This window comes from Capricornis sumatraensis, chromosome 14 (assembly GCF_032405125.1).
Source record: "Capricornis sumatraensis isolate serow.1 chromosome 14, serow.2, whole genome shotgun sequence".
Classification (NCBI taxonomy): domain Eukaryota; kingdom Metazoa; phylum Chordata; class Mammalia; order Artiodactyla; family Bovidae; genus Capricornis; species Capricornis sumatraensis.
Genome location: NC_091082.1, coordinates 34,917,987 through 34,942,054, shown reverse-complemented (window position 1 = coordinate 34,942,054; position 24,068 = coordinate 34,917,987). Strand labels below are relative to the sequence as shown.

At 36.9% G+C, this 24,068-nt stretch overlaps 1 protein-coding gene across 6 annotated transcripts in view; it reads left to right on the top strand.

The window, feature by feature from the left end:
• NVL (nuclear VCP like) overlaps nucleotides 1-24,068 on the top strand; it is an 83,282-nt gene that overhangs the window by 18,472 nt on the left and 40,742 nt on the right. For 4 of the 6 annotated variants that reach the window (XM_068986036.1, XM_068986037.1, XM_068986040.1 and 1 more), the window contains 6 exons: nucleotides 5,071-5,215; nucleotides 9,350-9,614; nucleotides 11,278-11,496; nucleotides 13,658-13,762; nucleotides 18,602-18,664; nucleotides 21,322-21,441. In XM_068986036.1, the coding sequence (XP_068842137.1) occupies nucleotides 5,071-5,215; nucleotides 9,350-9,614; nucleotides 11,278-11,496; nucleotides 13,658-13,762; nucleotides 18,602-18,664; nucleotides 21,322-21,441 (917 nt within the window). The remainder of the gene's footprint in view (nucleotides 1-5,070; nucleotides 5,216-9,349; nucleotides 9,615-11,277; nucleotides 11,497-13,657; nucleotides 13,763-18,601; nucleotides 18,665-21,321; nucleotides 21,442-24,068) is intronic. The other 2 variants (XM_068986038.1, XM_068986035.1) reach the window with 1 other exon arrangement.

The window sequence follows — 24,068 nt, the reverse complement described above, 5'->3', positions numbered from 1 at the left end:
TTTGGAGTGTATCTTACTATTTATTAATTTTTTATTAATTTTTATTTTCACTTTATTTTACTTTACAATACTGTACTGGTTTTGCCATACATTGACATGAATCCCCCACATTTACTATTTGTTTTTAACAGATTTACACACATATATAGATACACTAAAATCTTATGTTGCTTTTTCCAATACTCTGCACCATATACACTATTCTATACTCTTTGTATCTTAATAATATCTTGGAAATGTTGCCATTTTAAAAAAATATTTCATTTTTAATTGATGATTGGTTTACAATATTGGTTTGATTTCTGTCGTACATCATCATGAATTAACCGTAGGTGTACATATGTCCCCTCCCTCCTACCTTCTGCCCAAATGTTGCCATTTTAATCCATTTATATCTACCTCTTTTTAATTGTTGCTTGGTATCCTTTAGGATAAATTCATTATATTGTACTTAAGTATTTCCATTTTGATGGATATTCAAGTTGTTTTGATTTTTGCTTTACAGTGAACTATAAGGGATATCCTTAAATGGGTCTTTCTGGTACACATAAATTTTTCTAAGATGAAGTAATGGTTAAAGGTTATACATTTAAAATTGTTATAAGAAATGGCAAATTGCTTTCCAAAAAGACTTTTCCATTTACATCTCTATCAGTACTATTCGAGAGTCACCCTTCCTCCAGATTTTTCACAACACTGAATTGTTGTAGTTTATGACACTGTGAGGGATGAAAAATAGTATGTTTGTTGTTATTTGCATTTCCCTGATTACTATTGATGTAGATCATCTTTCCATATTTTTTGGCGTTTCATATTCTTTCTAAAATCCCTTTATCTTTTTCCTATTGATTGAATTTTTAAAAATTTGAGTAAATACTATATTTTAATATAGAAACAAATCCTCTGTTAAATATAGTGTGATTCCTTCCTACCTGTAACTTGTTTTTCAGCTTGTTTAATGGTTTTTGGATACACATTTGGAGGAAAGAAATCAGTACAAGTAGAACTTCTGGAACTAGATCTTACCTGCTGGAAAATAGCATATGTTTTGTGTACATAAGAAAATTTGAAATAGTATGTAATTTGCATTTCTTGTGATGGTAGATTGTAGGTTGTTCTGCTGTTTTATTCTTATGTAAAGTTTTCTTGCAGTGTCTTAAGGCCTATGTTCTGAATTACCATCTTTTTAAATTTATTTTTTAATTGAAGGATAATTGCTTTACAGAATTTTGTTGTTTTCTGTCAGACCTCAATGAATTACCATCTTTTACTGAAGCTAATATGTTCTCATAAGATGCACCATCGTTTTATGTACATCTGAGAAGGAAAAAGACGTAACACCAATCAGAATATGACATAATGCTTATCACATTGATAGTATAAGCATTCTGATTTCAGAGATATTAAAATGTGGAAAAATGACTAAGTATAGGGATTAAGCAGACTACTTATTACTAGAACATTACTGAAAGCTCTGTTAGTTGAGCTTTTTGGTGTGTCTCTGTGTGTGTTGTAAGGTTTCCTTTTTTAAAACAGAATAGGGAAAACAGTAAACAATTCAATTTACATAGTCAGCCTGTTACTGAACTGAACTTGGATCCAGTTGCATGACGCCCAGCAAAGCCAATTTACTGATGCTGGTTTGTGGTGAAAGAAAGTACAGTGTTTATTGCATGGTACCAGGCAAGAAGAATAGGTACCGAATGCTTGAAATACCCAAATCCTTGATGCTATCAGGCAAGGGTTTTTAAAGGCAGCATTAGAGGTGAGGGTTTCAGGGTGCATGAGATCAGCTCTTGGGACATTTTTCTGATTGGTTGGTGGCATGGTGATGTTTCGGGAATCTTAATCATCAGCCAGTCTAGGGTCTCTCTGCTTGTGGTCGGCATGTAGTCACTGTGCTCTGTTGGGTAGGGGGTCTTAGTTTCTATCGAACAACTCAAAGATCCCTACAGATTGTTATCTATATATCCCTTCCTATGACTCCCTTATCTAATTATTAGCTGCTTGAGTTCACTTTTTAGAACTCTGGGAGGACCAGGCAAGAAGCAGAGGACATGGAGGGGCTTGTACCCAGGAGAGCCCTGCCGGAGCTTGCTTGGTCTCAGCCCTCTCTTTTCTTTGATACTTCTCAGTGCTGAGGGGGAACAAGAGTGGGACAAGACAGGAAATAAAGTGTTGGATAGACATGTCAATCATAAATTCTGCAGAGGAACTCGATTTTGGGGGGCTTGTTTCTTTCTCCCCAAATAACCTGTGACTTGTAGTCATTTTTCTTCCTACAGTTTGATAATTTTGTAAAAACATTATTAATTCAGAGTTTACAAATCTGAAATTGTAGTAAGTTAAAACTCTTAAGTAAGTTAATATGTAACGATAATTAAGACCACTTTAAAAAAATTCTAATTTCACCTAGTTTTAATAACGAAACTCAGATGTAATTCTAATTACTAAGACCTGTGAAGGATGTTAAAAATACCATTTGTTTATGAGAAAACTGATACACAGCTGAGGGCCAGATGCAAACTGAGTCATTGGCAAAGTATCGGCTAGAATCCAGATATTTATTTACACATACAATTAATGACCTGCCCACGAATGCTTTATTTATGAGAGCTGTTACCCACGAGACATGTTAACTAGTTTTTTTTTTATTAACTCTGTGTAAAAAGAACTGAAGCTTCATTTTTTTAAATAATCAGAAATTCATTCTTTTGGCTAATGTAACTTCAGTTTAAAAGATCAAATCCTCTAGAAATGGAAGAAAAGGAATGAAATTTGTCTTATAGTGGATGGCCAATCCTAGCTGAGGTCTGATTTTTATCTTTCTAGAAGCTTTTGAAGCAGCCTTTATGTTGCTAAGTATTGATTTCCTGGGAAAGGATTTTTTTCATTACTGAAGAGTTAACAGATTTCCATGATTGTTCTTTTTGAATTCTGTTACTAACCCTTGCTATGTTCAGAACTCATCACCGAGACTGTATTGTCTGAGCAACATGAACGAGGAAAAGGAAGCTGACTGCTACCCTTGGTCATTGTTTCCAGCTGTGAGAATGAAAGCACCCCTGAGTTAGCAAGGGAACAGCTTTGGAACTGTACCAGCATTAGTGCAGAGAGGGTTCAGTTATAAGAACATCTTTCTGTGACTGCAGGTTGGTAACTCATGGTGCTGCCTCAATTACGGGGTGTCACCTTGTTACCTATAAAATATCATAGTTCTGTTTGTTCATGGATCTCCTTTTGTAGCATCAGTCTCTTTTTTTTTTTTTAGCTGATTCCTTTTCTTCATTTTTCAAAAAGTATTAAAGAGTTTTCCTGTCTCACTTAAAGATATACCTTATGCTATTTTCTTTATTCAAAGAGTAATTACTGCCAACTAGATGTTTCTAATTTGGTTCTGTTCTGTGACCCCACCCATGTAGTTCTCTCTCTCTCTCTGCCATTCACCTAAACTAATCCCAGAAAGGTCATTGATGATTACCTTTGGCCACATCTTTGGGCGTGCTTTTAGCCCTCACCCCTCTGAACCCACCTCTTAAAGTTAACTGGTGGAGGGGACTCTACAGAGAGTAGTGCCTGGCCCAGGGCAAGCACCCAGTAAGTGTTAGCAGTGGGTTTGGGAGCATTTGATACTGTCATTACCTTGTCTTCATAGTTGTCAGCACAGTTGACTTGAGTAACACTCTCTGTCCTCCTGTTCTCTGATAGCTCTCTAGCACTTTTTCTTTCTTGCCTCCTTTTCCCCATCCTTTAAAGAAAGATATTCCATAAGGTTTTACGCTTGATCTTCTTTTCTTCTTGCCCTCTACCTACTTCTAGCTATCTCCTGTTCAGCTCATCTTTGGAAAACTTTCAAATTACATCTCTAACCTTCATTTCTGATAAACTTCCAAACCATGTTCACCGCTGCCTGCTAGATCCTTGCAGGTGACTGTCCCACGTCCCCTCATACTCGGTGGGCCCACTGGCTTCCCCTGTGGCCCTTTCTGCTGTCTGACCCCCCTTCTATATTCCATATTTAAGCTAACAGCTTCCAGACTGAGTTGTCTTTGTCTCTTCCTTCTCCTCCTCCTTCACATTGAATCATTTGTGTAGTGCTTTTGATTTTATCCACAACTTGGACCTTACATTGGGGTTTTCTTTTTTTATTTCCCATGTGCCTGCCTTCACTCATCTTTTACCTGATCATTGTATTCAAATCAGAGCAAACTCTTGCATTCATTCCTTTTTACTCCATTCAAAATTACTATTAGAGTTATCTTTCCAAAACACAGATCTTAACAGAAAAACCTTTTGTGGCTTCTGTTGGCAAAAGAATGCTCTATAAACTTCCCGTGACTTGACTGTTAGAGGACTTCCTTAGCCATTACCTGTGTGTGGGGCGGGGGCTGCGCGGTCGGTGTGCAAACCCCAGTCTCTCCGCTAGCCCACTCTGGTTCAGTTGTGATAGATAATGCTTGGAGAAGGCACACTTGAGGCTCTGTATCCCATCCATTAATAAAAAAAACTGCATCTAGATTAGTTGCCAGAGCAACTGGAGACTGTATTGTATTCCCCCATCTCAGTGCCATGAGTGTGTTTGAGATACATACTACTGTGTCTTGCCCAGACTTCCTGATGGTGGGCCACTCATCCTGTCTAAACATGGCACACCTGTTTGTACCTCTGTGCTTTCACTCATTCTCTTTCTTCCATGTAGAATTTCATTAGCCTATGTCTGCTTGTTAATAGCCTATTCACCCTTTAAGCCTTTCTGGAATGTTCCCTGCTCCCTAAGTTCTTCCTGATTCCTCAGTCTGAATTCATAATATCTTCCATTGTACCACTGTGGTGCTTTGTTTATACTTCAGCTGTGCTTCAAATAGATTGAGCTGCTTGAGGACAAAGTTTGTATTTTCCTCACATCTTTCACATATTAGGCATTTAATGTTAGTTTCATATTCATATATATAATACATAATTGTGATTGTATAATACTTTCTCTCTAACCACTTAATAACTTGGATAACATTATTACCGTTAATGTCAAGTGTCTTGTTCACCACTTATCCTCTGTCTGGTTCTTACTAGATCTGAATAATGTGGCTGCTACAGCTCGGGTCCTAGTCATTGGAGCTACCAACCGACCAGACTCCTTAGACCCTGCTTTGAGACGTGCAGGAAGGTTCGACCGAGAAATATGCCTAGGTATCCCAGATGAAGCGTCCAGAGAAAGGTATACTCTTAGAGAATGAAGTTTGTATGCCACTATGTCATCTGAACTGCATGCTTTGAAAACAAGGGGTGAGAAATACCATGCAGCCTTCTTTCTCTCTTTTCTCTTTCTTTATGTGCCAGTGAAATTGATTTGGAAAGGAAAAAGCCCACATTAAATGAATGCTTAAAACAATTTATTCACTAACACGGCAGTTGTTTCAGGCTGCTTTTTCGGTAGTGATAATGGATTTATGTATCCACACTCATCTGTCTGATCTTATTAACAGTGTCTTGTGTTTTTTAGGTGGCAGTCAGCGTAGGGAGAGTGTTTAGAGTGATGGAATAGTGCTCACTGGTTCACATGTAGGTTAAATCTGAGTACCATATTGTAACCTGTTGCACTAACCTGCCTAAAATCATAAGTTCCCTGACAGATAATTAAGTGGCAGCCAGAGAGTTGAAAGCTGTCTGTTTGCTGTAAGACCACCCTTTCCTAGTAATTGGGTTTGAATGTCCACAGAGCAAAGAGGTATCCACCGGCATCTCAATAACAAAAATATCTGGGGAGGCACTGTTCAGGCAGTGGAGTAAAGGAAATCTAGTAAAGAAGTGTTCTGAAATACCGTCTTTATAATGACTTTTAGCTTAAGTTAATGACACTAAATTGCTGTACACAATCACCAGCGGCTTTTAGGGAAAGTAGTATATAGTGAAAGGATAGGCATGGGGACAGGGAAGAAGGATAGAGCTGAACAGGAGACTTCATGAAGGCTGAACATAAAACTGATCAGAAGACACTGGGCAGGAGAAAGCATTAGGAAGAAGAGGTCATCCTTCCCTTCTTGCTATTACTTAATGTGGCTTCAGCTTTTGATTGATTGGCAGTTGCTTCTTCACCTGTTGTATTCAGCGTCATCTATAGGCATGCTCATTGTGTTCTCACATATATTAATATAATCTTTAAATGGTTACTCAGCTATTCAAGTTAAGTTGTATTTATTTAGGAAATGTGTATTAAGCATATAGTATATGTATACTACTGGGATAGGTAATGTAAGGAATAAAAAGAATTCTAAATCCTTGCTTTTAGGAAGTTTACAGAAAGAGAAATAAGGCCTATATCCTTTATCAAATCTTGTTTTGGTTAAGTGCCAAACTTAATGATAGAGACATAGACACAGTAAAGCCCACCATCCCTACTAGATAAAATCCATTGTTCCTTCATCCACTCACTATTCCATCATCAACAAAATCCTTAAAGGGCTTTCTTAGGTAGTCATATTTTGAAAATGTTCAAGCCTACAGAAAAGTTGAAAGAATAATACAATAAACACAATAAATATCTGTATGTCCTTTAGCTAAATTTACCACTTGTTAACATTTTGCTATGTTTGATTTCACTCGTTATGTAAAAACATCGTGTGTGTGTGTGTGTGCGTATGTGTATATATCTTTATTTTTTGCCAGCCCATATGAAGGATAGTTGACGAAATCATAATACTTAAGCTGTAACTACTTCTGTGTAACTATACCATTTTCCACAGTAAAGAAACTTAACACTGATAATAATATTACTCAGTACAGTCTATTCTGATTTTCCCAGTTGCTCCCAAATGTCCATTGTTCTTTTAATCTTTCATTTTTTTAAAACCTAGAATAAAGGAGCAAACCTGCTATGTAGGTGGCATGTCCCTTTAATCTCCTTTAAAAAGTCTTTAGTCATTAGATATGGACATATTTATAGTTGACATAACATACTGCCTGGATTTGCATTAAAACACTCCAGAGGGAAAAAAAAGTAGGGGATAAATAAGACTGAAAATGTTGATGATTATTGAAACTGAGTGATAAAAACATGGGGGTTCATTATTGTGATAGTTTTAAAGCATGTGTTTGTAAACCCTCGGCCCTCCTGTTAGTGGGAGGTGGGCCCATGTCTCCTCTTCTCGAATCTGGGCTGACCTCAGTGACCCATCAATCAATACAGAACAGGGGAACTGATGCTACAGGACTTTTCTTCCAGGGCTAGCTGATCTGCTGTAGACAGTGTAGACCTCAGTTTCTGAGTCCAGGCCACCTGCTCCAGCCTCTTTACTCAATTGTCTTAAAACTGGAAATCTCTTAATGGTAGTTTTCTCCTCGTTTGGAGTTTCCGTGTCAGTGTTAGTCTCTCAGTCGTGTCCGACTCTTTGCAACCCCATGGACTATAGCCCACGAGGCTCCTCTGTCAGTGGGGATTCTCCAGGCAAGAATGCTGCAGTGGATTGCCATTCCCATCTCCAGGGGATCTTTCAACCCAGGGATTGAACCGTGGTCTCCTGCAGGTGGATTCTTTACCATCTGAGGAGTTGCCCTAGTATGATGACCAAAGTTACATTTTTTTAGTAGATGTTACTGAAAAAAGGATGATATTTATTTTATGTCAGCTATTTTTTCTTTAACATTCTAAATTTCTTAGTATTCTTATGCGTAGTAACAAATCAGATCTGTATTTTGAGGAAGCATTTCTTTTTTTTTTTTTTTGGCTGTGCTGGTCTTCGTTGCTGCTCAGGCTTTTCTCTGCTTGTGTCAGGCTTCTCATTGCTGTGGATTTTTTTGTTGGGGAGCAGGGGCTCTAGGCTGTGGGCTTCAGTAGTGGCAGCACATGTGCTGAGTAATTGCAGCTCCTGGGCTCTAGAGCACAGGCTCAGTGTTTTTGGCACACGGGCTTAGTTGCTCCACAGCATGTGGCATCTTCGCAGATCAGGGATCCAACCTGTGTATCCTGCATTGGCAAGCAGATTCTTTACCACCAAGCCACCAGGGAACCCCAGGAAGTAGTTCTGTAATGGAACTTTTTCTTCACGCCTACTATTTATAGTATCTAAGTGACAATTTTCATTTGTAAGTGATGTTCATCTGCTTCTGTTCTATTCACTTACATGATCCCAAAGGATGTTTCTTTAACTTACTGTCCAATAGCTTGACATTTTAAACTATTAGTTTCTCTTACAAATTTGGAAATTTCACATGTTATTTTGTCCAGGTTAATGTATACTATCACAATATCTAAATAATAATAATGAACATTTATTGGGAACTTAACTATGCATCAGCCAGTGTTCTGGCACCTTTGCATATATTCACCTAACATACCTATGATTAAGTGCTATTATAATATATATTTAACAGATGAGAAAACTAAAGCACAGAAATGAAATAACACAGAGGGGCAGAGCTGACTTCAAACTGAAGTGGTCTGGTATCAGACCTTTTGTCCAGAATATCTTTACTATTTTTAAATTTTATTCAGTGTTAACAGAAATTATTTTCAGTATTCCTTTAGTGATAATAATTATCCAAAAGTCCACATTTCATTGACACATACCCTATTGCTGGTTGAGTTGAGCAAAGTTTCTCACACATGCAATACCGGGGATTAGCAGTAAATAAAGATAAAGTTGGAGAAATAACTGTCCTAATATAGGATTGGGTATTAAAGTTTGTATCAACATAACTTTTCGTGATGAATAAAGCTAATGGTTTCAGTTTAGAGGCTTTTTTATTTCTGGCAGATGTCCGTTTAATTTACTCTAAAAGAATTTACCTTATATTCTTATAAATCATTTATCTTATTTCTTCTGTAATACTGTCAAACTCTTAAAGGCAGAATATTTTTTTAAAACCTATTTTTTTATTCTATTGTCTAATACAGCAGATATTTATAACTTAATCCCTAATAGAATAAGGTGGGATATATATTAGAGAGTTAGCATTTGTTGAATAAGTGAACTGTTTGATCTTATGTTTGTTAAGTGAACTGTTTGATCTTAAATTGTGTCCGTTATAATACCATTGACAGAGAAGGACTTCCATAAATATATAGGTTTTAATATTTGGCTGTGTCGAGTCTTAGTTGCAGCACTCAATATCTTCGTTGTGTCACATGAGATCTTTACTGTTTTGGTGCATGGACTTTCTAGTTGTGGCAGGGGGCTCAGGAGTCACGGTGCGGGGACTTAGTTGCTCTATGGCATGTGGGATGTTAGTTCCCTGACCAGGGATCAAATCCACGTCCCCTGCATTGCAAGGGGATCCCTCATAAATATATTTGGTGACTTGTTTTTACTAGTAGGTTAGGAATCTCAATTTCTTTTCCTTGTCTTTTCCACAGAATACTTCAAACTTTGTGCAGAAAACTAAGACTTCCCGAAACCTTTCATTTTCGTCACTTAGCACACCTCACACCAGGCTTCGTTGGTGCTGACTTGATGGCACTCTGCCGAGAGGCAGCTATGTGTGCAGTCAACAGGGTCTTAATGGAGCTGCAGGGGCAACCCAAGAAAAATCCTGAGATCGAAGCTTTGCCCTCTGAAGGAGACCAGGAAAAAAGGACTGGGGCTGAACCCACTTCTAAAACACAGGTGCTTTCTATCCAGGTACCTTAAGTGACCTTAAACTTTCCATTTGAATGTTTCTAATTTGTGTTAACCTTAAAAGCAGGCAGGTGTCAGTGTAGTTGAAGTTCGTGATTTTCTGTTTCACTGGCACTGTGTCTTTAAAATAATTGTTATACCCAATATATGTAAAATTTCAGAAGGACAAGTTGTTTTACTTTCTTCAGTTGATTCCAAATAAACTCGCTTTGTAATACTGATTATGAAATCTAGAGCAAGGGTTGACACACTGTGGCATGCTGTGGCCCACTTGCTTACCTCCTGTTTTTGTAAATTAAAATTCTGTTGGAGCATAGGCATGCTCATTTATTGATGTAGAGTCTTTTTCTGTTTTCATATGTGACAGCAGGATTCTCATAGGTGTCTGTACAGCAGAGACTGCACGGCTCACAAAGTCTCTGGTGTTTAGTCTCTAATTCTTTCCAGAAAATTTGTCAACTCCTGTGATAACATTGACATTTGGTTAAAATTCCAGGTTATCTTTTGTTAGACAGACCAAAATAGTCTGCTGACATAACTATATCCTTGGCCCTAACTTCAGCTGGGTGACAGTCCGGGGAATGTGAGAGGGATGTTTATCATCTAAGATCTGTTAAAATTTTGAGTCTTGTGAGTCATGAAAACTCAGTATAACATTTATATAGCATTTTATAGCTTGAACAGGGGGATTTTATGTAATTTGATCCATATAACTTAGTCAAATAAATACCATTCCTGTCCCCATTTTATAGTTAAAGAAATGAAGCTTAAGAGATGGTGACTTGCCTGAGGCCACGTGGCCTCTACTTTCCAGAGCAGGGGCTTAGATCCAGGTCTTTGGTTTTCAAATCATTTGTTTCTTCCTTACTCATTTGGAATCAAAAGGGTATCTGTTAAGAATAATAATAGATGTATTCCTTTTATAATAGTCCATGTAAATTAGGATTTTATTAATTGAATTATTAGGTTACTTTTTATATCTGTTCTTATCATATTCCTCAAAGAGCAAGAAATCTGCCTTGGAAGTTCAAGATTCATTAGTACTAAGAAAATTGTCTGCTTTCTGTTTGGTTGATAAATCATCAAAGAACCGTATTATGAAATCATACTGCCACCAGAGTAACTTTAATTTTATCAAAATTCACCTGTTTTTTGAATATGTAAAAAGTGAAAATTGGAAACATGGGGTTGTTGAATATTTACCAATTGCTCATGCCTTAGTATAGTATATACAGATTATTCTTATCTTTGTTAATAGTCGATATATCTTTTCTTGGCTATGTCAGAGCAAAAGAAATTACCTATATCAATGAAGAAAATTATTAAAATGTATGCTGCTGCTGCTGCTAAGTCGCTTCAGTCGTGTCCGACTCTTTGCGACCCCATAGACGGCAGCCCACCAGGCTCCGCCGTCCCTGGGATTCTCCAGGCAAGAACACTGGAGTGGGTTGCCATTTCCTTCTCCAGTGCATGAAAGGGAAAAGTGAAAGTGAAGTCGCTCAGTCGTGTCCGACTCTTAGCGACCCCATGGACTGCAGCCTACCAGGCTATAGGGGTTTATATACCTTACAGAAATGTTGCACTAAGAATATTTAAAAGTATAGACAGTAACTTTTTCAACAAGCTTTGTGGTTTTTCAGTTTTTCCCTCATTTGTTTCCTTTAAGGAAGAATTGCAAAGGCTGCTGGGGTTGCTAAGGAACCAAGATCCCCTCTCAGAAGAGCAGCTTAAAGGACTGTGCATTGAGTTGAATGATTTTCTTGTTGCTCTGTCCTCTGTCCAACCCTCTGCCAAAAGGGAGGGCTTTGCCACTGTCCCTAATGTGACATGGGCAGATATTGGTGCCCTGGAAGACATTAGAGAAGAGCTCACCATGGCAATATTGGTAGGTGTTTCTGCCACTCACTGTTGTTGGTGTGTGTGATGCCTAAACAGCCATGCCTGTGTGCTGGGTTATATGTCTAATATATATACTTTCTGTTGTAATATTGGCATGATGATATACTTTCTGTTGTAATATTATTATTATATAATAATACATTAATACTATTATTATAATAATATTATCGTATGATAATATGATAATATAATAATTATTATTGTATAATAATACAATAATATTATTGTAACACCCCAATGATGGCTTTTCATTCTTCTGAGATTTGCTTTATATTGACTCTTTTGGTTGTGTTTGAATTCTATGGCACTGAGGTTTAAAGAGAAAAAGACTTAGGATTCAATCAGGAATAAATTATTTGAGAAATACTTTCTGAGCTCAGTCACACTACTGGGATCAAAACACTTTTAGTGCCCGTGAAACTTTCGGTTAATTTTCATTTAGTCTTTTCCACTTTCATGTTCCTTCATGGCTCATTAATGATTTCCAGTCCATTTCAGTTCAATTCAGTTGCTCAGTCGTGTCTGACACTTTGCAAGTGCAGCATGCCAGGCCTCTCTGTCTATCACTAACTCCCAGTTTGCTCAGACTCATGTCCATTGAGTCAGTGAAGCTATCCAACCATCTCATCCTCTGTCGTCCTCTTCTCCTTTTGCCTTCAATCTTTCCCAGCATCAGGGTCTTTTAAAATGAGTCAGTTCTTCACATCAGGTGGCCAGAGTATTGGAGTTTCAGCTTCAGCATCAGTCCTTCCAATGAAGGACTGATTTCCTTTAGGATGGACTCCTTAGTTCTTCTCTTTCTGCCGTGGTGTCGTCTGTATATCTGAGGTTATTGATATTTTTCCTGGCAGTCTTGATTCCAGCTTGTGTTTCATACAGTCTAGCGTTTCTCATGATGTACTCTGCATATAAGTTAAATAAGCAGGGTGACAGTATACAGCCTTGACATACTCCTTTCCCAATTTGGAACCAGTGTGTTCCATGCCCAGTTCTAACTGTTGCTTCTTGACCTTGCTTACAGATTTCTCAGGAGGCAGGTTAGGTGGTCTGGTATTCCCATCTCTCTCAGAATTTTCCACAGTTTATTGTGATCCACACAGTCAAAGGCTTTGGCATAGTCAATAAAGCAGAAATAGATGTTTTTCTGGAACTCGCTTGCTTTTTCCATGATCCAGCAGATGCTGGCAATTTGATCTCTGGTTCCTCTGCCTTTTCTGATCCAGTTTGAACATCTGGAAGTTCATGGTTCACGTGTTGCTGAAGTCTGGCTTGGAGAATTTTGAGTATTACTTTGCTAGTGTGTGAGATGAGTGCGATTGTGCAGTAGTTCGAGCATTCTTTGGCATTTCCTTTCTTTGGGATTGGAATGAAAACTGACCTTTTCCAGTCCTCTGGCCACTGCTGAGTTTTCCAGATTGGTAGCATATTGAATGCAGCACTTTGAAAGCCTCATCTTTTAGGATTTGAAATAGCTCCACTGGAATTCCATCACCTCCACTAGCTTTGTTCTTAGTGATGCTTTCTAAGGCCCACTTGACTTCACATTCCACGATGTCTTGCTCTAGGTGAGTGATCACACCATCGTGATTATCTGGGTTGTAAAGATCTTTTTTGTACAGTTTGTCTGTGTATTCTTGCCACCTCTTCTTAATATCTTCTGCTTCTGTTAGGTCTATACCATTTCTGTCCTTTATTGTGCCCATCTTTGCATAAAGTGTTCCCTTAGAGGTGTGTAAATATTAAAAGAAAATACATGGAGATGGTAGTGAAAAGGTATCTCCTGCTGTTGACTACATGGAGTACTGCTGCTGCTGATTTCTTAAAGGGGGGCAGTGCCTAAAATTTTTATAGCCTAGAAATCTAGAGACATTTTCTAAAAATTTCTGAGTTTAAAATGTTGAAATACTATATCTAAAATGTTCCCAGAACTTAAATGTAAGTTGTAAGTATAAATTTTTTAAGAGCAAGGAGTTTAAATTTATCGCCCTTTACCTCATGCTGGAAACAGAGGAAGCACTCTGTGCTAAGCTCTGTTCTTATCTTCAGGCCTCACAATCAGTGTTGAAAATAGGCATCTAGAGATAATTTGAATATGCAGTATAAAGTGGACATTTGTAACAGGTTGATGTTGGGATTGTGTTTTCCAGGCACCAGTACGTAACCCAGATCAGTTCAAAGCTCTTGGCTTGGTGACTCCAGCTGGAGTCCTCCTGGCTGGTCCTCCTGGCTGTGGGAAAACTCTGCTCGCAAAGGTATGGAATAAATCAGTGGCATGTATTTTGTTTCTTACTATCAGTTAGGGTAATATGAATTCAACTTTAAATGTTATAGAGGGATATTTTTGCATAATTTCTATTAGAAGTTCATTTTGGAACGACTAGCAAATTTTCTTCATGAAGTTTCCCACTTTTATTTGAATTACAAAAGATATATCATTGAAAATTTGGAAAAGAAAAATTTCAATATATCAAAACTCCATCAATTTTAACAAAAATTATATATTCTGTGTATTATATTCATTTTAAGGCACATTATCACATAGTTGTAGTTTGTAGCTAAGTTTGTTTCCTGCCTTGGTATAGTTATTATTTATAAGTGAAGTATTTTTTCTACGTTCCTTACTGCAGTTGTTATTTTGAAAACTTAGGTTTTTGCAGTATTAATAGAAAAAGTAGATAAGCAAAAGGGGAAAGCATTACTTATAATCCCCTCTCTCTTGCCTGATAATAATTTCATTTTGTTAGTCCTTGCAGATGTTATTGTCCCACTTACATTTCAAGATAACATACATAACTTTTACAAATATATGTACAACTGTAAGATTTTTAAACATGGATTTCTCACTCAGCAATACTTCTTGAACATCTTCCCATGTCAACATACATAGATAAACATTAGTGTTTTTAATACCTGCAGAGTATCCTGCCATAAACATGCTCTATAATTCATGAAATGATCCTCTGTTTAAACAACACTGCATGGAACCGTCCTGTGCTGACATTTTTGTAGTTTGATGGGTAATTTTAATAGAGTGCATTCATGAATATTTTTTTTAATGAAAAGAATGCGTTTAAAGGTTTTGATCCATTACCACTCCATCAAAATACTTTGTTAACCAGGTACATTTGATCCATTACCGAAGTGTCTTCTAAGAAGTTTGTGCCAGTTTCTCCTCATTCAGTAGAGTATGAGTGTCTATTTCCCCAGCACCCTGAATTAGCAATAGCCGTTGACAGTTTTTAATATTTGACAGTCTTATGGGTAAACATGGTTATCTTCCAGGTTTTAAGTTATGTTTTACAAATTACTTGTGGGTTTTTAAAAATAATGTGTTTTATTGGCTTTGTTTGTTCATATCCTTTGTTTTCCTATTGACATGCATGTGATTTTCTTATAATCACTCTTCATATAGTAAGATCTGTTATATTTGTAGTTTATCAGTGTTTTGGGCCTTCTTAATTTGTTAATCATATTTTTGACACTTTTTAAGTTTTGTGGCTTCCCCTCCTGCCCCCAGTAATCATCTGGGCAGTTTTCTCAGTCTTTTCTGATTCCTACCTTCCCTTTGGAATCAAGCTTACTAGAGCCATTTTTGTTATTTGTAACTTACATTAGTCATGATTTTTAGTGTCTGTATAATATTCCATCTGTAATTTACTTAACCCTTATCACCTTTTAAAAACATTTGGATTACTTGTAAACAAATTAAAATTGATGGCAAAAATAAATTAATTGATTAAAAATAAATTATAGAATCAAAATAAAATGAATGGCATTTTTAGTAAGTTTCATAGCAGCCAAATAATTTGTGGCTCCTCAGTAAATACCAAATATCCACAGTGCCATTTGCTCGTGTGTGTGTGTACATGTAAGATTTTTTAAACTTATTTTTACTTATATCATTAAATTTTCTTGCTGAATGCTTCTAGTACTCTTATACAGCATTGCTGTAAAGGAGTTTGGGAGCAAAGGAGGCAGATGAGAACAAAGGAGGGGGTTGTTGGCCTGCATTTTTTTCGCAACAGTTTTAGAAAACTGTAGCCAGAAGGAAGGTCCTGCAAGCTAATATGTGGATTCACTGGGTTGATGCAGTTCCCTGGCCTGGGTGCCTTGTCGTGTTTGTTTTTGAATTGGTTATATTTGCACCTCAGGTTCTTATTAGTTACCCATGTTATATATGATACTGTGTGCATGTCAGTCGCAATCTCCCAATTTATCCCTCCCCTCTTATTTACATTTTTAAGAATTCCTTGACAGTTAAGTGGAAAATGGACTGGAGGGAGGCAAGAGGGAAAGGAAGCTAGTCAGGGTTTTGGGGGTTTGGTTTGATCTGGGTTTTTTGCGTGTTCAGACAATAGGACATGGTGTGGATGAAGGTGATGGTATAGTGGACGAATAGGAAGTGACAGACTCACCTACATTTTAGCATTAGAGCCAGTAGAACTTCCGTATGGGTTCACTGATCTAACAAGAGATCAAGGGGAGACACCGTGGCTTTGGCTTAGAAAATGTATTTACTGGGATGAGGAGGAAAAGAATTTAGGGTGTGGGGTTTGGAGAGTTTGGGCTTTGGGAGATTCAAGAGTCCTGCTTTGGAAATGACAGACTTGAATTCCTATAAGATCCAAATGGAAAAATTTTTTGAAAGATCCAAGTGGAGATACTGAGGAGTGTGTTGAACACAAATCTTGAGCTCAGATATCAAGTTTTAAACATAGAAAGGAGCTTTATTCCTTGATCATTTTGAAGTTTGGAGTGATTTTATTTAGACTTCAGCTCTGCCTTCACAGTATAGTTTTTGGATTCTTCTAAATGTGTCACCATATATTTCTCCTTTGTTGCTATCTTTGGCTTTAAACCATACAGCTTAATCTTTATTAAAAAATAATTTGTAAGTACCATAAAGGACAGAAAAGGTATGGACCTAACAGAAGCAGAAGAGATTAAGAAGAGGTGGCAAGAATACACAGAAGAACTATACAAAAAAGATCTTCATGATTCAGATACATGATGGTGTGATCACTCACCTAGAGAAAGACATCCTGGAATGCAAAGTCAAGTGGACCTTAGGAAGCATCATCATGAACAAAGTTGGGGAGGTGATGGAATTCCAGTCGAGCTATTTCAAATCCTAAAAGATGATGCTGTGAAAGTGCTGCACTCAATATGCCAGCCAATTTGGAAAACTCAGCAGTGGCCCACAGGACTGGAAAAGGTCAGTTTTCATTCCAATCCCTAAGAAAGGCAATGCCAAAGAATTCTCAAAGTACCACACAATTGCACTCATCTCACACACTAGCAAAGTAATGCTCAAAATTCTCCAAACCAGGCTTCAGCAGTACTTGAACCATGAACTTCCAGATGTTCAAACTGGATTCACAAAAGGCAGGAACCAGAGATCATATTCCCAACATCCGTTGGATCATTGAAAAAGCAAGAGAGTTGTAGAAAAACATCTCCTTTATTGACTGTGTCAAAGCCTTTGTGGAAAAAGCAATGGCACCCCACTCCAGTACTTTTGCCTGGAAAATCCCATGGACGGAGGAGGCTGGAAGCCTGCGGTCCATGGGGTCGCTGAGGGTCGGACACAAGTGAAGTAACTTAGCAGCAGCAGTAGCAAAGCCTTTGACTGTGTGGATCACAACAAACTATGGAAAATTCTTCGAGAGATGGGAATACAGACCACCTGACCTGCCTCCTAAGAAATCTGTATGCAGGTCAAGAAGCAACAGATAGAACTGGACATAGAACAACAGACTGGTTCCAAATAGGAAAAGGAGTACGTCAAGGCTGTATATTGTCACCGCCCCCCCCCCCCCATTTAATTTATATGCAGGGTACATCATGAGAAACGCTGGGCTGGATGAAGCACAGGCTGGAATCAAGATTGCTGGGAGAAATAGCAATAACCTCGATATGCAGATGACACCACCCTTATGGCAGAAAGCGAAGAACTAAAGAGCCTCTTGATGAAAGTGAAAGAGGAGAGTGAAAAAGTTGGCTTAAGAGTCCGCATTCAGAAAACAAAGATCATGGCATCTGGTCCCATCACTTCGTGGGAAATAGATGGGGAAACAATGGAAACAATGAGAGACTTTGTTTTCTTGGGCTCCAAAATCACTGCAATGGTGAGTGCAGCCATGAAGTTAAAAGACTCTTGCTACTTGGAAAAAAAGTTATGACGAACCTAGAAAGCATATTAAAAAGCAAAGTTGTTACTCTCAAAGCAGTTGTTACTTGGGCAACAAAGGTCCCTCTAGTCAAAGCTATGGTTTTTCCAGTAGTCATGTATCGATGTGAGAGTTGGGCTGTAACAAAAGCTGAGCGCCAAAGAATTGATGCTTTTGAATTGTGTTGGAGAAGACTCTTGAGCATCCCATGGACTGCAAGGAAATCCATCCAGTCCATCCTAAACGAAATCAGTCCTGAATATTCACTGGGGGGACTGATTTGAACTCCAGTACTTTGGCCACCTGTTGCAAAGAACTGAGTCATTGGAAAAGCCCCTGATGCTGGGAAAGATTGGAGGCAGGAGGAGAAGGGGGCGACAAAGGATGAGATGGTTGGATGGCATTGCCGACTCAATGGACATGAGTGTGAGTAAACTCCGGGAGTTGGTGATGGACAGGGAGGCCTGGCGTGCCGCAGCCCTTGGGGTCGCAAAGAGTAGGACACAGCTGAGCAGCTGAACTGACTGAAGTACCGTAAAGACTGATATTGATGCTTTTGAATTTTGGATTATAAATGAGTGAATGACTGATTGCTTTCATTGGGCAGGGCATTTGTGCCCACTGAGATTTCTACTAGGATTCTGAACTCACGCTTCAAATATGCTTACATATACCACATTTATGCAAACAAAAGATTTACATAAATGTTTCTGGTCATTTCCATCTGATTTTTTGTCTGAATAATTTGTGAAGAGTATTGAGTTTCTTTTTATTCCCGTTTGTCTGTTCTCCTTCTAATGAGAAAGAGGCAGCTATGAAAAGGGGGAAATAGAGATAAACTGCAAAAATTCCTTGTATTATCACACATTATTAGTATTTTATTGTGTACTTACCTCATTTGTGTCTTTTTTCTCTTACTAGGCTGTTGCAAATGAGTCTGGGTTAAATTTTATATCTGTCAAGGGCCCTGAATTACTAAACATGGTAAGTTGCTGTGGCATTAGCTATTATTTTTTATTAGGAAAAGTAATGGTCATTCAGATTACAGGGTCCTCAGAATTTTGAAATAGTTGTGGTATTTTGGTAAAATCACTGCATTAGTGAAGAGATGGAGCTTTGCTTTGCTGTACTGTTCGCTGTGTATAAATGCTTTTTTAATTAAGTCTGTTAACATCTGAGCCTAGATTTTTTCACCAGCAAAATGGAAATAATCAAAATAGTCAGCATTTTAAAGTGTTAACTCCAAATTTGTCAACACTTTACATGTATTATTCTTCAACAACCCTGTGAGGTACATATTGTTGCCCTGATTCACAGATGAGGAAACTTAAGTTTCAAGGAGTTGTATAACTCGACCAGTCCCCAATAGCTTGGGGTTAGTGGAGCTGACATTTGAATCTGTGTCATCAGACTCCTAATCTGCTTTCCTTCAGATGAGTTAAGGATTAATAAATAAAAATACTTAGAGGGAAAGAAATCACTGAAGTATTTACTATACAACAACTTCTTACTGCATTTAAGCAGTTTGTATCTCAAGTTTGGGACTTTGAATTTCTTATTTCCTGTTTATGCCTATGAAAAGTAAAAATGCCATTCCGTAATATTCAAAGAAAGAAGAAATGAAAATGGTATCGTTTGTTTAAAAAGGCTTTTTCAGTTCATTCAGTACACTTTTTACATTTACTATATATATTATATATTTATCCCTAAATTAAGAAAATAACTTTTAAGTGTGGTAGTCATGTAGTTAATGTTAAAACTACTATCTTTTAGAGGTAGTAAAATATTTATAAATAAAGTTATGATGTCTGGGCTTTCCATCAAAATAACAAGTAGAAAGTGGACAGGGTTTAGATGAAACAAAACTGATCATGAATTGTGTTGATAATTATGAAGCTGGGTGATGGAGGTATTTGGGATTCATTACATTGTTATGTCTACTTTCATTATATGTTTGGAACTGCTTTCATAAATGATAAAAACAAAGCCACTTTTTATAAATGGTATGTGTTCTTTTATAACTTGATTTTGTTATTTTTGTTAAACATTATAATATTTCCCTTGTTGATATATTTGCCTCTAGTTATTAGTTTTATGTGTAGTAGTATATTGAATGACTTATAACCACAGTTTTAAAAACTTAACTCTGTTACAACCTAGAGGGATGCATGGATTGGGAGATAGGAGGAAGGTTCAAGAGGGAGGGGAAATATGTATACCTCTGGCTGATTCATGTTGATGTATGGCAGAAACCAACATAGTATTATAAAGCAATTATTATCTTCCAATTAGAAATTTTTAAAAAATAAAAACTCAGTTTTTTTTTTCTGGATAGATGTTTAAGTTGAGCATTATATACATGTCAAAGGACAGCAACAAAGACCAGTGCAGCCAAAATCAATCAGTTTAAAATGATAATAATTTAAAAACATCTACTGAATGTTTTGGTTCAGCATTCCAAATTTAATTTTTGTTAATTTAGATTTTTTTCAGGAAACTAAGTTGGTCTGCTGTATTTGTACACTGTGCAGGATGTTATGGTCACAGAAAAATTTGGAATGGTCATGGCTTCTGCTTTCCAAGGACTTATGTTGTAATATGGTGAAGGTATTGTAGAATAGCTCAGAAATTATAACAGTAGGAGGTGCTGTAAGAGATGAGAGAGCAATGGGAAGAAAGATCAATGGTCTTTTAGACTGCAAGAACTGTGTTGAGGTAGGTTGGGAAAGCAGGTCATGTGAGAGAAGCAGAATAAGGAAAAGTACAATGAAAGGTGTCGGACAGATCTGAAGAAAAGAAGATCTACTCAGATAGAAAACAAAAGTACTTTAATCGCTGTCATCTCTGATGTCATCTGTGCCTTAATTACTTTCATATGGCCATATAATCATACAGTAATATAAAAGATACTTTAGGTATAATTGCCATTGTAAAGATGTTTTCAGATTCTGTCTTATTTAGTATTATTAGAAGAAAAGCTTTTCTTAGTTAGCTAGGTTGAAATTTTACACAAATAATTGTTTGTGCCTAGCTAAAAGTGAAGCTGTTTTACATATAACTTTTTATTCTAGTTAGTTCTAATGTTGTAGCTGTCTGTGAATTGGTTTGTATTTTGATTTTACCATACAGTATGCATTTATGAAACCTGCTAGATATCTAGCTGGCTTAATTTGCCTCCTCGGATGCTATATTATCACATGAGTTCTTCCTTTAGCAAGATGACCTATATAGAAACAACAGTAGGACAGTAAGTTGTCCTCTTCTCATTTAAAAAACTGTTGAACTAATGAAAATATATGCTGGGTGTTTTATATGCATAAAGCTTTGATCAGTTCTAAAATGCCATAGAATTGTGGAATTTTTCTTGACCTAGAAGAGACCTTATATTCTATTTAGTCTTCATTTTATAAATGAGGAAATTTATAATAAGTTTAACCAAGAGCTAATTTTATGAAGTTGAACCAAATAAAACTATTTTTGTAGGTCAGAATGGTTAAATGTCAGCTGTTGCCTGTGTTTTGACCTAATGCTTTTTGAACTCTGATATATACATGTCATTTAAAACTAGTATTACTATAATCTGGCCCAAACTCCAAAGTTGAATTGTTTCTACATTTTATTTCCATTCTGTGTATGGTCAGTATGTTGGTGAGAGTGAGCGTGCTGTGCGACAGGTTTTTCAACGAGCCAAGAACTCAGCACCCTGTGTGATATTCTTTGATGAAGTGGATGCCTTATGCCCTCGAAGATCAGCCAGAGAGGTAGGTATCATAGTTTAGTGATTACAGATTTTTTTGAAGCACCAAACCTTTTTTAATTTCTTGTAAAGTTATGTAGAGTTCAAATAGTTGTTTTATAAAGTCATTCCTTTAGAACGCTGAGACTATTTAAGTGAAGAAACCTAGTAATTTGAAAATGGCCTAAGGATAACAGTTTTATTTTTATTAGTCTCTGTATTCATTTTGTTTTTCTGTGTATTATTTTGGTTTCTCATACCTGTTTGACACAAGTGTGTTGTTGGGAATGGAATGTTAGTTCTGGATAGCTTACCTTGTAATCTGATGATTGTTTTCAGGGTTCCTGAAAGAGTAGAAAATGTAATTTAAGACATCATGTGCTCCAAGTAGGGTCAGATAATATGCTTTAAGACTCAGCACCATTTCTATCTGGGGAAGACATAAATTGATCTGCATTAAATACCACTTGCATTACTACTGTGAATCACTGTTCTTAGAAATTTCTGTACAATAAGTGCCCAGAAATAGTTCTCAGGAATACTGTTATAAAAGAGTTGGAAGAGTAGTGAAGCATAATATAAAAAAAAATAACCTTTTGAAGAGAATAGAGAAAACTGTGTTGTAAGTACATTTATTACAAGATGATTAAGGAAGTGATTGTATTTCTCTTGTGATTTATCTTCAAATAGTTATTTTATGTATGTTCTTAGATTGTGAAACATTCATTAGGTGCCTCATTTTGCTTAAAATTCACAAGTGTTCAAAAGTTGCAGAAACAAAACTTGACTGGGATAAATGTGCTTGATATCATAGCACTTTTGTTTCCTCACCTAGTAGTCAGCAGTATTGCAAAAAATCTTTTATTGCAGTCTTATCTCTGATAGTGATGTGAGTGGCCAGGGCAGAGATCCTTCCAAGGTTCTCTTGCCAGCTGTCACACTCCAAAACCTAATGTGTATCCCAGGCAAAACCCTACACATTATGTCTAGCTGGTGGAGCCACGCTCTGCATTTTACTTTTTACTCCCTTCTCTTTCATTGACAGCCTGTTCATTGGTTTGCGTCTCTCTGTTATCAACTGGTAATTTAAATTAGGAGTTCACTGAGGTATATGTCCAGTCAACTCCCTGCCCTCAAAGAAGTCTGCGTCCGTATGAACTACATTTCTGACTTCTAGGTTCTCTCTCTCATGCCTCACTGCTCCCTCACATTTTTGTATTCAGAATATGTTTTTCTTTAACATTTTCACCTGAAGGGGATTCTGAAAATATTTTAAAATTAAATGTATCCTTTTTTTTTTTAAATCATGTAAGTTACTCATGAATACATATTGGGAAAAATTCAAATGAAGTATAAAGAGAGTCAAATCTTTTCTTCCTGTTCTCCTCCCTGTTGTTCTTGGAGGTTACTTCTGCTGACAGCTGAGTGTTTTGCATTTGTGGTCTGGAACTTTTTCTGTAATGTTAAAAACATGTATGATTTCGACTTCTTTTTTAACATAGATGTGGTCATCCTACCTTGACACTTTCCCCATGTTCTTAATAACTTATTTTTTAGCTATTACATAAATATGCCACAGTCTGGATAGAGAAGATTTAACTCAGGAATTCCTATGTTTAGGACGTTTACATTGTTTCTAGTTGTTTCTCTTACAAATACATCTGTATTGATTCTTATCACATACTTTTGTGCCCATGTGGCAATCTGTGAGAGTTCTGGAAGTAGAATTTCTGGGTAGAAGATGTATACATATATTTTGAAGTGAAGTGAAGGGAAGTCGCTCAGTCGTGACCGACTCTTTGCGACCCCATGGGCTGCAGCCTACCATGCTCCTCTGTCCATGGGGTTCTCCAAGCAAGAGTACTGGAGTGGGCTGCCATTTCCTTCTCCAGGGGATCTTCCCGACCCAGGGATCGAACCCAGGTAAGCAAGAAGCTTTACTGTCTGAGCCACCAGGGAAGTCCTATATATTTTGAAAGTTAATACTAAATCTTTTTTCACAAAAACTGCCAGTTATATACATCTGTTAACAACAGTGTGTAAAATAACTATTTCCTATATCTTTGTCAATAATGAGTAATACCTATCTTTTTATTTTTCTCAGTTTTATTGTCAAAACATGGTATTAAATTTTAGTATTCATGTCTCTGACCCTTTTACTATTGACTCTATTTGTTTTTCTGTGCTTGCTTTGGCAACACATATAACATGTCTTCCCTTTTTTGTTGTTGTTAATTTATAAGAGCTCTTTATATATGATGGTGATTAGTCTGTTGACTAGTTACGTGTATTGGTACTGTTTTTCCCAGTTTTATCACTTATCTTTTTTATTATATAAAATTTTACATTTTGATATAATAAAATCAATTCTGAGGTTTTTACTTTGCTTAGGTAGAATAGTGGTGTGTTTTTTTTTTTTCTTTATTTTTTTTTCTTGAATCTGGATTATAGTTCTGTTAATGTTCTGACTGTTAATGCTATGTCTCCAACGAGTGATAATAAGGTACACCAAAATTTTTTTCTGGAGAAATCAGTGTGTTAAACTCATTACTGCCTCTGTACACAAAATTTATGTTGAAAAAAGGCAATTAATGACAAAAAGAAGCACACCACTACTTTTCTCATTTCCTCCATTGTGAATTTTAAAGCTCT